A 19,362-nucleotide genomic window follows, 5' to 3' on the forward strand; every position below is an offset into this window, starting at 1 on the left:
CAAAAAACTTAGTGATGGAGCAATTTTGTTATTATTATACACACTATTGGGGGATTTAATATTTATCATATTTTAGGGGGATTTATGTTATAAACCCTAGTATTCATGATCACACGACAGAATATTCATTTGATATGATATTAAATCAATCACTTTAGAGTTAAACCAACGTACAATAACGAAAAAAGTTTCCAAAAGTAAAGAGAAACCCACGTGTCGTCTCCTTGACTTGCCAAGTCAGTTTGTCTTTATCTCCTTCTTCCTTCACCTTCTAGTCTAATACTTGTGAGCTGTGACTGTCCACTTCATTTTTGCTATTAGACTCTCAATTCTACTTCTTTCTTTTTCAATTTGATCCCTCAAACCCTAGAATTTTTCGCTTCCTTATGGCTGAAATCTCTCCTTACTCCGTCCAAATCATCGCCGGTGACGGCAGCTTCAATGTGACGGTCTCCACCACTTCGTCCGCGCCACCAACCTCCCCGATCGCGGCCGCGACTACGCCATCGTCGCCATCGTGGGCCCACAAAGTAGTGGTATATAGCTTTTCAAGTTCGATCTTTTCAGATTTGTTCCAGATTTCACTGATTTATGAAGTTTAATTTGAAAAGTTTCCGTTGGTTTTGTTGTAATAATAAATATGATGCTGCAAAATTCGTTGTTTTTTAGTTAGGTTTGCACGTTTTCATTGTGATTTAATGCTCTGTTGCGTTAGTATTTGTTTTGTTTTAATTCTTAATGGTGAACAGGGAAGAGTACTTTATGAACCATCTTTTTGATACAAATTCAAAGAGATGGATGCATTTGAAGGAAGGTTGGTTGTTTGAGTTTCTTAAATTCGTTTATTTTGCAGCTTAATGTAAGAGATTCGTAAAATTATTTTTATTTATTTATTATTTGGGCAGGAGTCAGACAACTAAGGGAATTTGGATAGATAAGTGCTGGCATTGAACCTTTACCCTTGCCAGGATTTGAGGGAACTGATGGCTGTGAAAGAGGCGAGGTAATAAGCTTTGTGTCGATATCTTCAATTTGAACGGAAATGGGGTTATGTTTTTCTGTGAAGAAGGCCTGTGTAGCATATAGATCTTAGTTAATTTTCTGCAGTTATATTTGCAGTACATATGATATGAGTATAATATGCATATGGGTGTCAATAGAAGGTTCAGGAATTTTCATATGTGTTCAACACACTATTGCCTCACAGATACATCAGAACGTGCCCCTGAATTTTAGTTAATTTGTATTAGACTGAAACCAATAATACACGAGCTTTGTGGGGAAGGTGCTGTTATGAAAATTTTAAGCATTGCTAGTTAGAGTTTGTGTGATATTTCATTGCTCAAGTTAGGGGCTGAAGCTGGTTGACAATTTATAAGGAATCTTGATATTTTTTCTATTTATAATGGCAAACCAAAGTGAATCCTTGCTATCGTCAAGAGGTGATGTTTCATTCATCATAAGTTTGAATTCTGGAGAACCCTGTTAGCGTCAGACCAAATTCACAATTTTATCTTTGTGAGGCTTAAAGTTATTATAGTGCTTTATGGATTTCTAGGGATGCCTGTAGACATATTTTGCCCCTTCATTGGGGGGGAATTGTATGAGTGTGTTGATACATTTTCATCACCCATAAAGTGTATTGAAATTTTTTCAGGATGACACTGCATTTGAGAAGCAGAGTGCCCTGTTTGCTTTGGCAATTGCAGATGTTTAGTGATAAAAATGTAAGTCTCTTTGATCTAGTATATAGAGCTGCAAATATGTTGGCATTACAGACAAAACTTGGTTCGGGAATTACTGCGTTGACAAGTACAGGCTTTCCTACAAAAGGAGAATGGCCTGGGCTAATTAGGCTTGGGCTTAAAGAAATTAGAGATAAATAGTTTGTTGTAAACAACATGTCTTATATGATATGTGCAAAATATTATTATTCTTGGCATGATCTGTATAATCTACTTAGGCATATGTAGCTTCAGTTATGCATGTGAGTAGTCTAGGCTGATCTAGGCCTGGCATTCTCTAAGGTTGCCTAAGGTTTTTAAAATCTGGATTTCTCTGGTCATCGACCTATATGGCTTACATGGTTCCCCTCTTGCTTTTACTTTGGCCTGCCAATGTTAGCCCTTGTTTCTTAAAGTAGTATCTAAACAGGCATTGGTATCATTGCACTAATTCCAGGAAGCAGCATTTTATTAATTGTGATTTGATGTTAAAACCACTGTATCAGATAAGTTTTAGCAACTTTATTTTAATTTCTTCGTCCCCTCCCCCCTTAAAAAAAAAAAAAGATTGGTGAATTCTTCTTTTTCATCTTTGCTGGTGCTGTTGTCTCTACCAAAGATTATTTTTCTTACACATAATTTGATTTTGAATGGAAGCCTTTGATCAGAAATGGACACTGTTTAACATTCAGATCTACATCCTAGAGTTTCTAAATGTGTGGACTAGAGGCACAGAAAACTCATGGTAAAACAAAAGTTAGATGTCAGTTCAAGTGTTAATACAGTGTTAATGTCATTGTAGTTGGTGCCATGATATCGGTCGGGAGCAGGTTCCAATAGACCTCTTCTTAAACAGTTTTCAGGTACTCTAGCCAGCTGTACAGGGTCAATGTGTTATTGTCTTTTATTTGTATATACAATATTGTCTGGTATTTCACATAATGATCTGGTTTTCTGTGATGTATGCAGGTCATGATGCGTTTATTTAGCCCAGGTAAAACAACTCTTCTATTTGTTATACGCTGATAAAACAAAGGTGTGCACTTGCACTTATATTTTTCCTTTACACTCATTCCTTTGTGGAAGGGACTTTTTTTTCTTTTGAATCAATAAGTATTCATGACTCTCCTTGCAGACCCCGCTTGAAAATTAGAGTCTAATTTAAGAGAAGATATCAAGAAGGTATACTTATTATGTTTGCTCACATTCGATTGTTCATTTTTTTTTTTTTCCTCAGCATTTTGGTAGTTGGTGATTTCTACAGATTTGGAAGCAGTTCCTAAAACCGGGACAATGAAGGTGCTCCTCTTAGTGAGTTTTTTAATGTAAGTAAATGTTCTCTATTTCTCTAAATGTTCTCAATTTTCCTATATCTCTATGACTGATTCATTTTCTGGAATTGCGTTATATTTACCTTTTAATTATTACTCGACATGTAGGTGGAGGTCTGCTTTATCTAGCTATGAGAGAAGGAGGAGCAGTTTAAAGAGCAGGTAGCCATTATAAGCAGGAAGTTTATCAAACCTCTATTAAAATGGGTGCGACCTTACTGGGTCAACTGAGTTTGGAGTTTGTTGTTACATTTTCAGTCTACTGACATTTACATAAATAATCAGTGTTGGAAATCTTTGTGTCGTGGCATCTTGGCCTAAATAATTTTTATTTGTGAAAACATAGTTACAGTTGGTATCTACCGCTTATGATTTTGACATGACATGTAGGTTGCTGAGCTGAGGGAGCGGTTTTTTCCACTCCATCTCTCCAGGACTGGCTGGAGATAGCCGAGGAGTTGTTCCTGCCTCAGGATTTCTCTTAGGGCACAACGGATTGGAAAGATATAAAAGAAAACAAGGACCTGGATCTTCCTGCTCATAGGTTTATTATTTTGTTTCAGTAATGTTCTGTGACTTTTCAATTCACTGATATATATGTAATTTTTGTTAACATTTATCAGGTAATGGTCGCAACTGTTTCGTTGTGAAGAAATTGCCAATGAGAAGCTCCACTGTTTGTTTGCCAATGAGGTTCTTTTTACATTCATCTCCCTTGCAGGAATACTGGTCTGATCAAAATTGTTTGTTAGCAGTACTTACTTGATTTGTTGCAGGGTTGGTCGGCGTTGGAGGCAGATATTCAGTTCGTCTGTCCCAGAATTTAGAAAAAGGCTTGATGCTGTTCTCGATACCTATCTTTCCGAGTAAGTTCACATCTCTGTCTATATATTTTCAAGTCTAAATATATGATTACTTGTTTTATGTAATCGTTTGTTACTATCAAAATGCATGTGCTACAGTGTGTGAACAGTAATAGTGAACAGTGATGAACAGTAATATCCGTGAACAGTAATCTGCTACAGTAACTACGTTATGGGTGTTGTTTTGTGCGGTTTTTAATTCCTAAGCATAACTTCTATTGACACTACTTGGCTCTGATACCATTTATAGCAGGATCTTTAAAACACAACCAAAGTATTGAAGATAATGTAAAAGAATGAAGTAAAGCAAAGTAATTGCAATTGAAGTCAAGTCAATAAAAGAAAATATTGTAAGAATTGAAAATTGATTGAAAGTAAACAAAGTCAAATAATAAATGAAAGCAATGAAGAAAAACTTACAATCTTTATTGCTTTGATAATTGTACACGAGAGGAAACTTCTCTCTCTCTCAAGTGTTTCAAACTTAAAATTTTGTGATCTATCTAAGCTTTCTAAAAACTTGATGCGTACAAAGGAAGTGATCTCTATTATCTAAACACAGACCGGATTTCAAAAACATTTGAATCCGTTACATTATTGCAATACAGGAAAAAGATAAAGTTGTTGATAAGTGATGAGCTGTCTTGGATACGTGTCTGAATTATTGATGATTGCTCTGGAAATGGTAGACAAACAGATAAGGCTCATTAAAAGATTTCTTGAAAGTCTGCTTGTTGTCGGGGAGCTTGACAAAATATGTCTTGAAATGTTTGAAAAGCTTTGCAAAAGCCACGTGAAAGGATAATTCTGAAAAAGTCTTGAAAGTTTAAATTTTTTGCAGAAACCTTTTGACTAATTTGCTTCTGGGCAAGAGGAAAAGCCGACTGAGAAGAATCTTGTCAGCGCCGAAATTTTGAATTTTGAGACTTGAAATTATTGCAGAAGCTGAGTCATCAGCCTTTATTGAATTATAATTAATCTGGTTTTGGAACATGACAAAATAGTCATCCTCATCTTGATCGCTTGGTGATTTGGTGCTTTCTGAGTCTGCTTTTGAGATGTTGAAGATCCAATGGCCATAATAATTTTGTCCATATCTTGAGGATTTTGACATTGAGCCAACTAGCAAGGAGTCTTGATTTTTGAGTCAAAATGTTGATTGTTGTTGAGGTTGACATAACGGGTGTTGAGAGAGCACACTTGCACAGCTGGTGGACTAATATTTTGGATGGAAAAACTAGGCCACCATTTAATAAGAAATTTCCTTTGTAATTCTCGGAATTTGGAGGGGAGAGAGTAGTGATATGAAATTGCCAACTCATATCCAGGCAATTAAGAAATTGCTGAAAAAGCTAGCAAAGGGTCTTCACTGTTGTTGAAATTTTTTGTAAAAATAGATATCCTTCCAAAACTGAAAGTGGAAAGATTTTTTCATTTAAACCGAAAAAATTAAACCATTGTTGAAACCATTTTGAAATGTTTTTGGACAAGTTTTGTCAAAAATGAAAAACCAAGAGTTGGTTGTATGAGTTAAACGAAAGTATGAAACCAAGCTTTTTGATATCTTTATAAGAAATTTTGGGGAATGAAGGATTGAAAATGGGCGTCTTTGATAAATTCCAATAAGCCAATCTTGAGGTCTTAAAACCTTTTTAATTTGCATTTTGAAAAAGCAATTCTATTGGGATCATTTCTATCAGGATTGGGTAATCTCTATTGAATCAGTATCAACTAAATAAATTCATAAAATGTTCTTGTTTTTAATAAATCATCAGGAATAAAATAAAAATCTGGAGGGAAAATTTTTGATAAAGTTTTGCATAGTTTTGTCCCAATATTCGGGTTCAAAATGCAAATTGATTGAGTTATACTTTTTCAATGTATGAAAAGTGGGATTAATGTCGACAGGTTTGATGGAGAAGGTGATAGGTTGGTGGTATGGTAAGGGCTTGTTGGTAATTTCTTGGTGGAGATGAAGAAACAGATTCTTCATCAAGAAGAGTAAACCGGTTGGTTGGGTGATAATGTTTTTCTGTTTATTGGGTTTTGCGGACCTTGATTGTGAAGTTTTGTTTGTGGGGTAATAGGTTGTTGAGGTGGTAGCATCGCATACGATGCCTTTGATTTTGGATCGTTTTGGGTTTGATGGGAGTGCCATCTTTCCTCACTTTCACTCTTTCCTATAAATCTGTGTCCTGAAAGTTTTTGTGATGAGAGAGACTATTAGAAAAACTTTTTGATTTTTGCATTTTATCGAAAATATAATTTTGAAACTTTTGAAATCTTAATGCAAAAAGTTGAAAACAGTTTTGTAATGCAAGCGTCCAAAATTTTGTGATATCGAGCCATTCTTTGGTAGGGACAATTTCTAGACTCTTTAATTGGAATAGTGTTTATCTTAGATATTGAAATATTCTTTATTACTAATATCCTTATTAATGGTGGATTGACAAATTCAAATGTTACTTCCTGTCCAAATATTGGTTGTAATTCCTTTATGGTTACACTAAAAGGGTAATTTGAGTGATAAAAGGTGTAACCTAATTAATGTCGATCTAATCTTTTGCTAAAATGAAGGTACTTTTAATACAAAAATTTTGTATACAAATATGAGCATTAGATAATTTATAACTAATGTTTAATTGTTGACCATTTGCTCCATATAATCTTTCTTTTGTCTTTTCATAATATTTTGTGGAATTAATCCTTCTCTTATACAGTTTTGATCTGCTCCAGTGTCTACTAGGGCTTGTGTAATAATATCTAATTCGTGATTAATATTGATCCTAATGAAACATGACCATTTTTGAAATTGAATTCTTGAGATTCATTAATAAATGCTTCTTCAGTTTCTTTAATCTGTAATCCTGATTTTGAGGTGATGGGTCCTACAGTTTCTTTTGAGGCTTTTAAACATAATAATCTGTTTTGATTTCAATATATTATTTTGCAATTCTTTAACTTGATTTTTCAGAATATTGATTTCTTCTTGTAAATCACTTAGAGTAACTTGTGTGGGTTTGTCAAATTTTTTAATATGTCTTTTAAATTATAAGAATCTACATCTTTTTGTTTTTCTTCGGATAAAATTAATTCTTTGAGTTTTAACAAATATTCTCTTATGTCTTCATCCTGAATTTGTCATAATATCTAATAAAAATTCTTTTGATTTGGTGATAACGTTTATTGACTTAGGTCTAGATGTTGATATCATATTTATTGATTTCATTGCACAGTAGCATGGCCCCATGCAATCACAATCATCAGAGTCTTGTGCCGACTCACTCATTGATTCAGAAGAATTTTCTTGAATTTGATAAATCATGTCTTCATATTGATTGTAACTAGATTCTTCTTCAGAGTCTGTTTGAATAATTTTTAATAATTGTTGTTTTAATTCTGAATCTATTTCTAATTTTTTGATTTGATTTTCATAGGACACTTAGTTGCGTAATGACCTGTTGTTTACATTTCCAACATGTGATAGGTTTTTTTGATATTTTCTGTTAGAAGATTTTTTCTTTTTATAAGGTTTGTCATAAGATTTTGTTCGTATTTGTAATCTCTTTTATAATAAGGTTTTCTATATGTTTTTGTTTTTTATCTTTTTTGTATTTAAAGAGGGGGGTAATATTTTTTCATAACCATATGACTACAAAATCCACTTAATTCTGTTTTCTTATGTTTTAATTCTTTTTTAATTTAGCTTTTAATTTTAAATCAGTGCAAATTATTAAGCTTCGTTATTAATAAAACTAATTAAATCTCCGTAAGTTAAGTCTTCATAAGGTATATGCCAGTGTGTTTTGTATAATGCATTCTTGACAGTTTGACTAAATAATCTAGTAGACCATCTAGGAACCTTTCTTTCCAATAGGGTTTCCTACAGTCTGTTCTTGTGAATACTTTTTGTAAAACATATCTTTATACCATCTAAAATCTGCCATAGTTGGACATCTTAAGTTAGCTATAATTTCTTGTGATTTTTTCTGAAAGCTTGTTGGTCTCCTACAAAGTTTTTGGTTATTGCATAAATTAATGTGGCTACAGCATCTCCTTCTTCATGTTCATATTCTATTTGCCTAGTACCTTCTACTTTGACTTTCCTAGTCTTTTTTGTTGCGTGTAATATGTGATGTTTATGTTCTTCTGGAATCATTATCCCACCAATTTTAACTTCCCGTAATCCTGAGACTAAAATTTTTGCTATTTGATGATCAGTGTTGTCATGTGATTATGGCTAATGCTGCCATGGTCATTTCTTGTAAAATATTTAATTTTGATGTTCAGCTAATCCGTCTATATTCCATTCATCTATTCATGTTCCAGTGTAGGAAGATCTTGCTAGTTGTGATATATTCTTCAAATTGCATATCTGGTAAAGAGGTCTTGGGTAATAGTTTCGAGTTTTAAGATATCTCATATTATTTCTTCATTATTAATAGATAGTTTTGAAAATTTTGATTTAATTCTTCTATTGGGTCGGATTCTGTGAGAACATTAATGTTTGATTTAGAGGATGATAATTCACTAAGTTTTTTACTAATATTTTCTAGAATAGTGTTGTGATTATTGAATTTATAATTTCCTCTTTTGGAATGTCAAAGGGTTCAAAAAATGGTTTAACATATTTTTGTGAATAAAGGGTGTTGAAGTTGATGTTGAATTTCCTAAAGTTGGTGAAGTTGTTGAATTTGAATTTTCTACTATCTCCTTCCCGGGGGTTTTTGAAATTTTTGTAATTATGTGGGTAGTATTGTCTTCTATCCTATTATTTGTTGACTAATGTGTGTGAAGAAGAAATTAATATTCTGAAAAATCAAGTTAAAGAATTGCAAAATGATAATATTGAAATCAAAACAGATTTATTTGTTTAAACTCAAAGAAACTGTAGGACAGCCATCAACCTCAAAATCAGGATTACAGATTAAAGAAACTGAAGAAGCATTTATTAATGAAATCTCGAGAATTCAATTTAAAAATGGCATGTTACATTAGGATCAATATTATCACGAATTAGATATTTTACAAGCCTAGAGACACTGGAGCAGATCAAAACTGTATAGAGAAGGATTAATTCCAAAAAATAATGAAAAGACAAAAGAAAGATTATATGGAGCAAATGGTCAACAATTAAACATTAATTATAAATTATCTAATGCTCATATTTGTATACAAATTTTGTATTAAAACACCTTTATTTTAGCAAAAGATTAGATCAAGACGTATATTAGGTACACCTTTTACACTCAAATTTACCCTTTTAGTGTAACAAAAAGGGAATTACAACCAATATTTTAGGACAGGAAGTAACATTTGAATTGTCAATCCACCATTAATAAAGGATATTGTAAATTAAAGAATATTTCAATATCTAAGATAAACACTATTACCAAATTAAAGAGTCTAGAAATTGTCCTACCAAAGAATGGCTCGATATAACAAAATTTTGGACGCTTGCATTACAAAAACTTGTTTTCAACTTTTTGCATTAAGATTTCAAAAGTTTCAAAATTATATTTCGATAAAATGCAAAAATCAAAAAGTTTTTCTAATAGTCTCTCTCATCACAAAACTTCAGGACACAGATTTATTAGGAAAGAGTGAAAGTGAGGAAAAGATGGGCACTCCACAAAACCAAAAACGATCCAAAATCAAAGGCATCGTATGCGATGCTACCACCTCAACAACCTATTACCCCACAAACAAAACCTTCACAATCAAGGTCCGCAAAACCCAAAAACAGAAAAACATTATCACCCAACCAAACCGGTTATTCTTCTTGATGAAGAATCTGTTTCTTCATCTCCACCAAGAAATTACCAACAAGCCCTTAACCATACACCAACCTATACCCCTTCTCCATCAAAACCTGTCGACATTAATCCCACTTTTCAATACATTGAAAAAGATAACTCAATCAATTTGCATTGTTGAACCCGAATATTGGGGACAAACTATGCAAGAAACTTTATCAAAAATTTTCCCTCCAGATTTTTTTTTTTATTCCTGAGATTATTAAAAACAAGAAAATTTTATGAATTATTTTAGTTGATACTGATTCAATAGAGATTACCCATAATCCTGATAGAAATGATCCCAATAGAATTGCTTTTTCAAAATGCAAAATTAAAAAGGTTTTAAGACCTCAAGATTGGCGGTTGGAATTTATAAAGACGCCCATTTTCTCAATCCTCATTCCCAAGAATTTTCTTATAAAGATTATCAAAGCTTGGTTTCATACTTTCTGTTTAACTCATACAAACACACTCTTGGTTTTTCATTTTTGACAAAACTTGTCCAAAAACATTTCCAAAATGGTTTCAACATGGTTAATTTTTTCGGTTAATGAAAAAATCTTTCCACCTTCAGTTTTGGAAGGATATCTATGTTTACAAAAAATTTCAACAACAGTGAAGACCTTTGCTGCTTTTTCAAGATTTCTTAATTGCCTGGATAATGAGTTGGCAATTTCATATCACTACCCTCCTCCTCCTCCTCCAAAATTCCGAGAATTACAAGGACATTTCTATTAAATGGTGGCCTAGTTTTTCCATCCAAAATATTAGTCCACCAGCTGTGCAGTGTGGCTCTCTCAACACCGCAGTTATGTCAACCTCAACAACAATAACATTTTTGACTCAAAAATCAAGACTCCTTGCTGAGTTGGCTCAATGTCAAAATCCTCAAGATATGGACAAAATTATTATGGCCATGGATCTTCAACATCTCAAAAACAGACTCAGAAAGCACCAAATCACCAAGCGATCAAGATGAGGATGACTATTTTGTCATGTCCAAAACCAGTTAATTATGAATTCAATAAAGGCTGATGACCAGTTCTGCAATAATTTCAAGTCTCAAAATTCAAAAATTTCGGCGCTGACAAGATTCTTCTCCAGTCGGCTTTTCCTCTGCCCAGAAGCAAATTGTCAAAGGTTTCTGCAAAAAATTTAAAGACTTTCAAGACTTCAAGACTTTTTCAGAATTATCCTTTACGTGGCTTTTGCAAAGTTTTCAACAATTTCAAGACATATTTTGTCAAGCTCCCTGACAACAAGCAAGACTTTCAAGAAATCTTTTAATGAGCCTTATCTGTTTGTCTACCATTTCCAGAGCAGATCATCAATAATAAGACACGTATCCAAGAAAGCTCATCACTTATAACAACTTTATCTTTTTCCTGTATTGCAATATGTAACGGATTCAAATGTTTTGAAATCCGGTCTGTTGTAGTATAAATAGAGATCACTTCCTTTGTACGCATCAAGTTTTGAAAGCTTAGATAGATCACAAAAATTTTAAGTTTGTAAACCTTTGAGAGAGAGAAAGTTTCCTCTCGTGTACAAATTATCAAAGTAATAAAGATTGTAATTTCTTCATTTCATTCATTATATTATTTGACTTTGTTTACTTTCAATCAATTTTCAATTCATTACAATATTTCTTTATTTGACTTGACTTCAATTGCAATTACTTTGCTTTTACTTCATTCTTTACATTATTTTCATTACTTGTTTTGTTTAAAAGATCTGCTTTATTGGTATCAGAGCTTATTATATGTTGTGATTAGTTTTATTTTATATTTACGTATTATTATGGAATTAGTAATAATTATTAAATGGGGTTCAATTGATAATATTGTGTCAAGTTATGCCTCCATTATAAAAAGGCATATTGTAACCCCCATATGGCCATATGTTTGCCGCTTCAGAAGTATAGAAAAAAAAGTAAATTACAATAACCCAATTCTGTAGTCACTTAACCTTATTCCTATTCTGTAGTCACTTTAACCTTTATTCCTTTAATAAGGCACTTTTAATATTCAAAAAATATATAAGGGTATTTTTGACTTTTTGACATACCTTCATAAAACCTGGATATTGTCTTTCATTTTTATTAATGGTTGTTGACGAAATGGGGTTATGTGTAATTGACGTTTTTTTTTTTTGGTAAAAAGCGACAAAGATATGGGTTTTTTTTGGAAATATCCTTATAAACAACAATAAATATCTTTCGTACAAAAATAAATATCTTTCGTTTCTTCTTCTTTTGCTGACTGAAAGAATAATGCTGGGTCCATTGTCAGCACACCAAAGAATATATTATATCTCTTATAGATATTGATCACTTTCCATTGGGTTATTTACCATTTATCTTGAGGTTTGGGGTACATTATTTACCTTTAATACTATCGGATATGAACGGTTTAATTCAATTAGGTAAAGGTTTTCAATAAAAAGTTTAAATTATCCTTGTTATATATTACATTTATTAAAAATGGAAGAATATATAATATATATATAATATATATTATATATATATATTATTATATATATATATATAACTCTCTAGTTAGCAATTCTTTAAGAAATATATGATAAAATTCATTAAAACTTTGTAAACATATATATAAATATATACATAAAATAACTGTATATTTTAATAAGTACAAAAAGGTTTTCAAAAAAAGTTTAAATTATCCTTGTTATCTTATTTACATATTATTAAAAATGAAGAATTATATATATATATATATATATATATATATATATATATATATATATATACTCTCTAGTTAGCAATTCTTTAAGAAATATATGAAAAATTCATTAAATAACTTTGTAAACATATATATAATATATTATACACAAAATAACTGATATATTTTAATAAGTACAAATAGTCTTGGACAATGTTGTCATGCTCCTCGCTTCTGACGTCCCATTCGACCGTAAATCATCTAGTACCTGCAAACAGTAGAAAAAACGGAGTAAGCACTAATTACCAGTAAGTAAACCAAACTACATTATGTGTCTTCCTCCGTAATCATGTTTTGATTTTCCTTTTCTCACTTTAATCCTTGCAATATTCTTCATTCTTTCTGATACCTGATTTCTACTTATCAACACACACACACACACACCACATATATATAAGTAACCCGCTAAAAGTGGCCCCTATATATATTACCCATTACTCTTATGAAAAATTGATTTTTTTTTTCTTTTAGGTGTAGTATTTTTTTTTAATAGTTTTTTTTTGTATTTATTATTCTAATAACTGTTATTAAGACAATAGGGGATTATAGGCTTTTTATTGAAAATATTATATGATTGGATTAAACTTTTCATATCTATAAGTACCGACGGTTAGTGCAGCTCAAACTAAAGGATGAAACTACAAATAACCCCTTTTCGTCTGTCACAATATTAATTAATGGTAGTGACATTAATCTGCCTTAGTTATAAAAAATGACAGAAATCTCCCTAAGGTAGAGGTTTCAAAAATAAAAATGATAAAATTCTCTTATCATTAAGTTCTAGGTGTTATAATAAAAGGGTTATTATGAGTTAGATGACACTTTCATCGTAAACTTATAATTATAGGAAACTAATGATTTAAAATAGTTAATTTTAATTTTATTAAGGGTATTAAGGTAATTTATGTGAATATCATTTTCATATAAATAAGTTTTTTTTTTAATTACAACAATTTGAAAAAGAAACATCAAGAAAATGACACATATCAAAATAAAAATAAATGAGATACATCAGTAAAAAAAAAAAAGGAATTTTTTAACTATACTTTATATTTTAGTTTTAATCTTTAATATATATATTGCTTATTTTTTTAATTTGTCACTCGTGTGTGTGGTGGTGTGTGTGGTGTGTGTGTGGTGTGTGTGTATTTAAATTTAGCAATTTATTTTTGTTTTGAATTTTTTAAATAATAAAATCACTCAAAGATGAATACTTCAGTCATCTAAAATATTTTCACGGTTTTACACTGTTAAGTATTGTAGATGTAAAAATCTACCTGTACGGAAGGGGGGGATCCGTCAGGTTGAAGCCACTAGCGATCCGCTGCACCTGCACACGTAGAGAAACAAACGCGTGAAGTGAAGGGAAACACCGGGGTGGGGTTTTGCCATAGGCACCCTCAACGCTAAGTCATTAAGGTCGACAGAGGCTAATATAGTGAGGGCTAGGGAGTAGAGAGGTTACCGAAAGTCTGCGGAGATGTGACTACGGCATGATGTAAAGCTCTCAAGTAGGAGCTTCGGATGTGCAAGGTGTAATGTAGTGTGTCCTTTGTGAGAGGGATATTATCATTTCTTTATCTGTTGAAATTATACTTAGTTTCTGGGAAAATATCTTCATCACCCATTAAGTGTGTCTGCCATTTTTTTTTTCAGGATGACACTGCATTCGAGAAACAGAGTGCCCTCTTTGCTTTGGCAATTGCAGATGTTGTACTGATTAACATGTGAGTTTGTTTAATATTGCATTTAGAGCTGCAGATGTGTTGGCATTACAGAAACAAACATGTAATTGGTATTATTGCGTTTAATCCTGGAAGGAGTGTTTTATTAATTGTGATTTGATGTTTGAAAACTGCCATATCAGGATAATTTTTGGCAATTTATATCTTCACTTCTTTGTTCCAAGGAAAACAAAAAAAAAAAGAAGAAAGATCAGCAAATTTTTCTTTTCACATTTTCTGTTGTCTGTACGTAAGTTTATTTTTCTTCGCCAAATTTCATTTTACATGGATGCCTTTAATCAGAATTTAATGCTGTCTAAATTTGGATTTATATCCTGGAGTTTCTTAAATGTATCTACTGGAAGCACCGAAATCTTGTGGAAACACAAAAAGTTTAGGCATCAGTTTCAAGCGTTAATAAGATGTTTAATGTCATGTGTAGGTGGTGCCATGATATCGGTCGGGAGCATGCTGCCAATAAGCCTCTTCTAAAAACGGTTTTCCAGGTACGCTAGCCAGTTGTCCATGGTCAATGTCTTATTGTCTGTTTATTGTATACATGTCTGTTTATTTTACATAATTTTGTGTGTTTCTGTGCTTATGTAGGTCATGATGCGTCTGTTTGGCCCACGTAAAACTACCCTTCTTTTTGTTATACGTGATAAAACCAAGGTGTGGACTTGCACTTTATATTTTTGCTTTACGCTTCATTCTTTTTGTGGAAGGGACTTTCTCTTCTCTTTTGAATCAATATCTTGTTTATGTACTCTCCATGCAGACCTCGCTTGAAAAACTAGATCTTATTTTAAGACGGGATATTCAGAAGGTATATTTATTTATGTTTGTTCATTCTTTTGTTTATTTCATTTCTTCAACATTTTGATAGGTGGTGATTTCTACAGATATGGGATGCAGTTCCTAAACCTGAGGCCTTCAAAAGTACTCCTCTGAGTGAGTTTTTTAATGTAAGTAAATGTTCTCCAATTCTTGCTCTGTGACTGATTATTTTTTCTGTATTTACTTTATATTATACTTAACATATGATTCTAACATATGATTCTTTTAATTTCTTACTTGACATGTAGGTGGAGGTCATTGCCTTATCTAGCTATGAAGAGAAGGAGGAGCAGTTTAAAGAGCAGGTAGCCATTAATAAGATTAGGAAGTTTATCAAACCTCTATTAAAATGGGTTGCGACCTTTACTGGCTCAACTGAGTTTGGCGTTTGTTGTTACATTTTCAGTCTACTAACATTTACATAAATAATCAGTGTTGGAAATCTTTGTCGTCGTGGCATCTTGGCCTAAATAATTTTTATTTTGTGAAATACATAGCTTACAGTTGGTATCTACGGGCTTATAATTTTGACATGGCATGTAGGTTGCTGAACTGAGGGAGCGGTTTTTCCACTCCATCTCTCCAGGAGGACTAGCTGGAGATAGAAAAGGAGTTGTTCCTGCCTCAGGATTTTCTCTTAGTGCACAACGGATATGGAAAGATATAAAAGAAAACAAGGACCTGGATCTTCCTGCTCATAAGGTTTTATTATTTTTGTTTCAGTATATGTTCTGCGACTTTTCAATTTCACTGATATCTATATATATATATACTTTTTTGTTAACATTTATCAGGTAATGGTCGCAACTGTTCGTTGTGAAGAAATTGCCAATGAGAAGCTCCACTGTTTGTTTGCGAATGAGGTTCTTTTTACATTCATCTCCCTTGCAGGAATTACTGGTCTGATTCGAACATTGTTTGTTAGCCAGTACTTAGTTGATTTGTTGCAGGGTTGGTTGGCTTTGGAGGCAGATATTCAAGTTCATCCTGTCCCAGAATTTAGAAAAAGGCTCGATGCTGTTCTCGATACCTATCTTTCCGAGTAAGTTCACATCTCTGTCCAATATATTTTCAAGTCTAATTATATGATTTTACTTGTTTTATGTAATCGTATGTAGACTATCAAAGTGCATGTGCAGTTGATGTATTGCTTAGAAATGAATGATGATTAATGTTTAACTGAAACTGAGGTTGTGAAATTTACATCTAAAAATGATTATCCTGAGTAATTGTGTATATTGTACACCGACAGTCTTGGAGTATTTTCATTGATACAACTCTTTTCGGAAGCTCTGATCTTTGTTTCGTATGCGAAATTCTATTTTTCATAGGTACGACAGGGAGACTATCTACTTTGATGATGATGTTAGAACTGTGAAACGTCAATATTTGCAATCAAAAGCATTGGAGGTAAGGTTACGCTACTTGTTTTCAAATACAAAATTGGATATATATTAATGGTGAATAGCTTAACTAATTTTCGTGAATTGTTCAATTTGAAAATTGTACTGAATATAGGGTGGTTTTGATGTGTGTCCTAAGAGCACATGTTAAAAACACTAAAAAAACAACAGTTTCAATTATTTCTTATTAACAAAACTAAAAATATATTTATCGATTGATAGATATCATCAAAAGTTTGTATGATTGCATGTATTTAGCATCTCTTAGACTCTCACATATGACCTGTTTGTTTACCACAGGAGGCTTACAAGCGGGTTCCCAACTGGCCCGCGCCCACACCTGATCCGGCTCCGCCTCTGGCTCCCGCTCGTGCTTCCATCTGGTCAAACTTACCCACGGCTGTATCAATAGCTGTATCAGTGGCGGGTTTTGTTGTTAACTACCTCAGTTGAAGCAGTATGTAAATATGTGATGTTAGGGTTGGTTTTTATAGAGTACAGATTTTCTTTTGTCGTGTATTTGTCAGTTCTTCGAATATTGAACATAGAGTAACACTTTTTGCTTGTACAAACTCTTTATACACGTTTTAAGATAATTGTGTGATTTGAAATTATAAATAAATTAAAGTATATTACATAATATTGTAGAGAATAATTTGCATGCATAACATTGTTTTTTAATACAAGATTCATTGATCATGAAATTAGTGATACAACGAACATTTAATACTCATTATAGATTATTATTACTGAAGTTATGATATGAGTTATTTATTCTATATTATGAATTCATGTAAACATTATTACTGGGCTTATTATATGTTGTGTTATTAGTTTTCATTTCTATATTTACATAATTATTATGGAATTAGTAATAATTATTAAATTGGGTTCAATTGATAATATTGTATATTCTCTCAAATAGAAATTAAAGTTATACCTCCATTATAAACAAGGCGATCTGCCAACACCCATATGTTTGCCGCTTTTTGATAGTATAGAAAAGAAACTTAAAGAAAGTTAATTACAATAACCCCCGATTCTGTAGTCACTTTAACCTTTAATAAGGTACTTTTAAGTTTTAATATTCAATAAATATATAAAGGGTATTTTTGACTTTTTGATATACCTTCTTAAAATCGTGATTGTCTTTTCGTTTAAGTAATGTTACACTTACATCACTCTTTTACATAATTTGTATTACATCATGATATGATATGACATAAATTACAATCACACCAATTTTTAATTATTTTAAATTTTTAATATTATAATAAAATTTATGTGATTGTAACCTATGTCACATCATGATATTTATAAAATGACGTAAAAAATAGTGTAGGTATAATATTACCCTATTTATTTATTTATTTATTTTATTAATGATTGTCGACGAAATGATGGTTATGTGTAATTGACAGTTTTTTTTTTTTTTTTTGTTTTTTTGGCAGAAAGCGACAAAGATATGGGTTTTTTTTTTTGGAAATTTCCCTTATAAACAACAATAAATATCTTTTATTTTCTTTCTCCTTTTGGTGACTCGAAAGAATAATGTTGACCGTCCATTCTTAGCAATATTCATTATATCTGTTTATAGATATTGAATCACTTTCCATTGGGTTATTGACATTTTTATCCTTAAGGTTTGGAGTATATTATTTACCTCTAATACTATCAGATATGAACTGTTCAATTCAATTAGGTGAAAGTTTTCAATAAAAAGTTTAAATTACCCTGTTATCTTATGAAAAATTGATTTTTTTCCTTTTAGGAGTAGTATTTTTTTATACTTTTTTCTTTTGTATTTTATTAATTTCTAATAACATGTATATAAGACAATAGGGGTATTATAGGCTTTTTATTGAAAAATATTATCTGATTGGATTAAACTTTTCATATCCTATAAGTACTTATAGGAGGTTAGTGCAGCTCTAAATCTAAAGGATGAAAGTACAAATAACCCCTTTCCGTCTATCTACAATTATTAATTAATATGGTTAATGACATTAATCTGACTTAGTTATAATAAAATAACAAAAATCTTTTAAGATAGAGGTTTCAAAAATGACAAAAATTCTCTTACCATTAAGTTTTAGATGTTATAATAAAAGGGTTATTATCAGTTACATGACACTTTTATCGTAAACTTATAATTATTGGAAACTTGACGATTTAAAATCGTTAATTTTAATTTTATTAAGGGTATTAAGATAATTTATGTGTAATATAGTTTCATATAAAATAAGATTTTTTTTAATTACAACAAATTCGAAAAAGAAATCAACAAGGAAACGACACATATCAAAATAAAAATAAATGAGTATACAACAGTAAAAAAAATATAAAAAAGCAGAAAAATTAAGGAAATTTTTTAACTATACTTTATAGTTTATATTTTAGTTTTAATTTTTTAAATATATATTACTTTATTTTTTAATTTGTACAATGGTGTGTGTATATATATAGCGATTTATTTTTTGTTTTGATTTTTTTAAATAATAAAATCACTTGAAGATGAATATTTCAGTCATTTAAAATATTTCAATTAAAGTTAACGATTTTAAACCGTTAAGTATCATCTCATTATTTTTTAATATTTGTTTCTTATAATTATATATTTTTAATGAAAATATCCCCTGATTGATAATAACCCTAAAATAAATGATAAAAAATAATTTAATAATTTTGATTAACTCATTACAGAAGAAATTTCAACAATTTACAAATAAGGAGAATTTTTATTATTTCAAAACATAAAAAGAATTATTATATATGCTTGAATTTCAAAGTCTATCTTTTCCATCTGTCTTTTTCATCCGTAATTACTAATTAATATGATTATAAAATCACATTAGAACAAAAGAAGTTTCTATTAAATAAATAGAAATCCACGTGTCGTTTTTGAACTTGCCAAGTCAATTTTTCTGCACTAGAAGTC

General features: G+C 31.2%; 1 protein-coding gene across 1 annotated transcript; it reads left to right on the forward strand.

The window, feature by feature from the left end:
• Positions 1–984: 984 nt before the first annotated feature.
• LOC116108242 (protein ROOT HAIR DEFECTIVE 3 homolog 1-like) lies at positions 985–17,026 on the forward strand. The gene is made up of 12 exons (XM_031394505.1): positions 985–1,003; positions 14,117–14,187; positions 14,627–14,690; positions 14,791–14,856; positions 14,963–15,010; positions 15,087–15,149; positions 15,270–15,326; positions 15,565–15,723; positions 15,816–15,884; positions 15,972–16,063; positions 16,353–16,431; positions 16,725–17,026. Coding segments are annotated over exons 2-12 (852 nt in total). The 5' UTR covers positions 985–1,003; positions 14,117–14,185; the 3' UTR covers positions 16,878–17,026.
• Positions 17,027–19,362: the final 2,336 nt, after the last annotated feature.

The sequence above is a fragment of the Pistacia vera genome, unplaced genomic scaffold, assembly GCF_008641045.1.
Source record: "Pistacia vera cultivar Batoury unplaced genomic scaffold, PisVer_v2 Contig1176, whole genome shotgun sequence".
Lineage (NCBI taxonomy): Eukaryota > Viridiplantae > Streptophyta > Magnoliopsida > Sapindales > Anacardiaceae > Pistacia > Pistacia vera.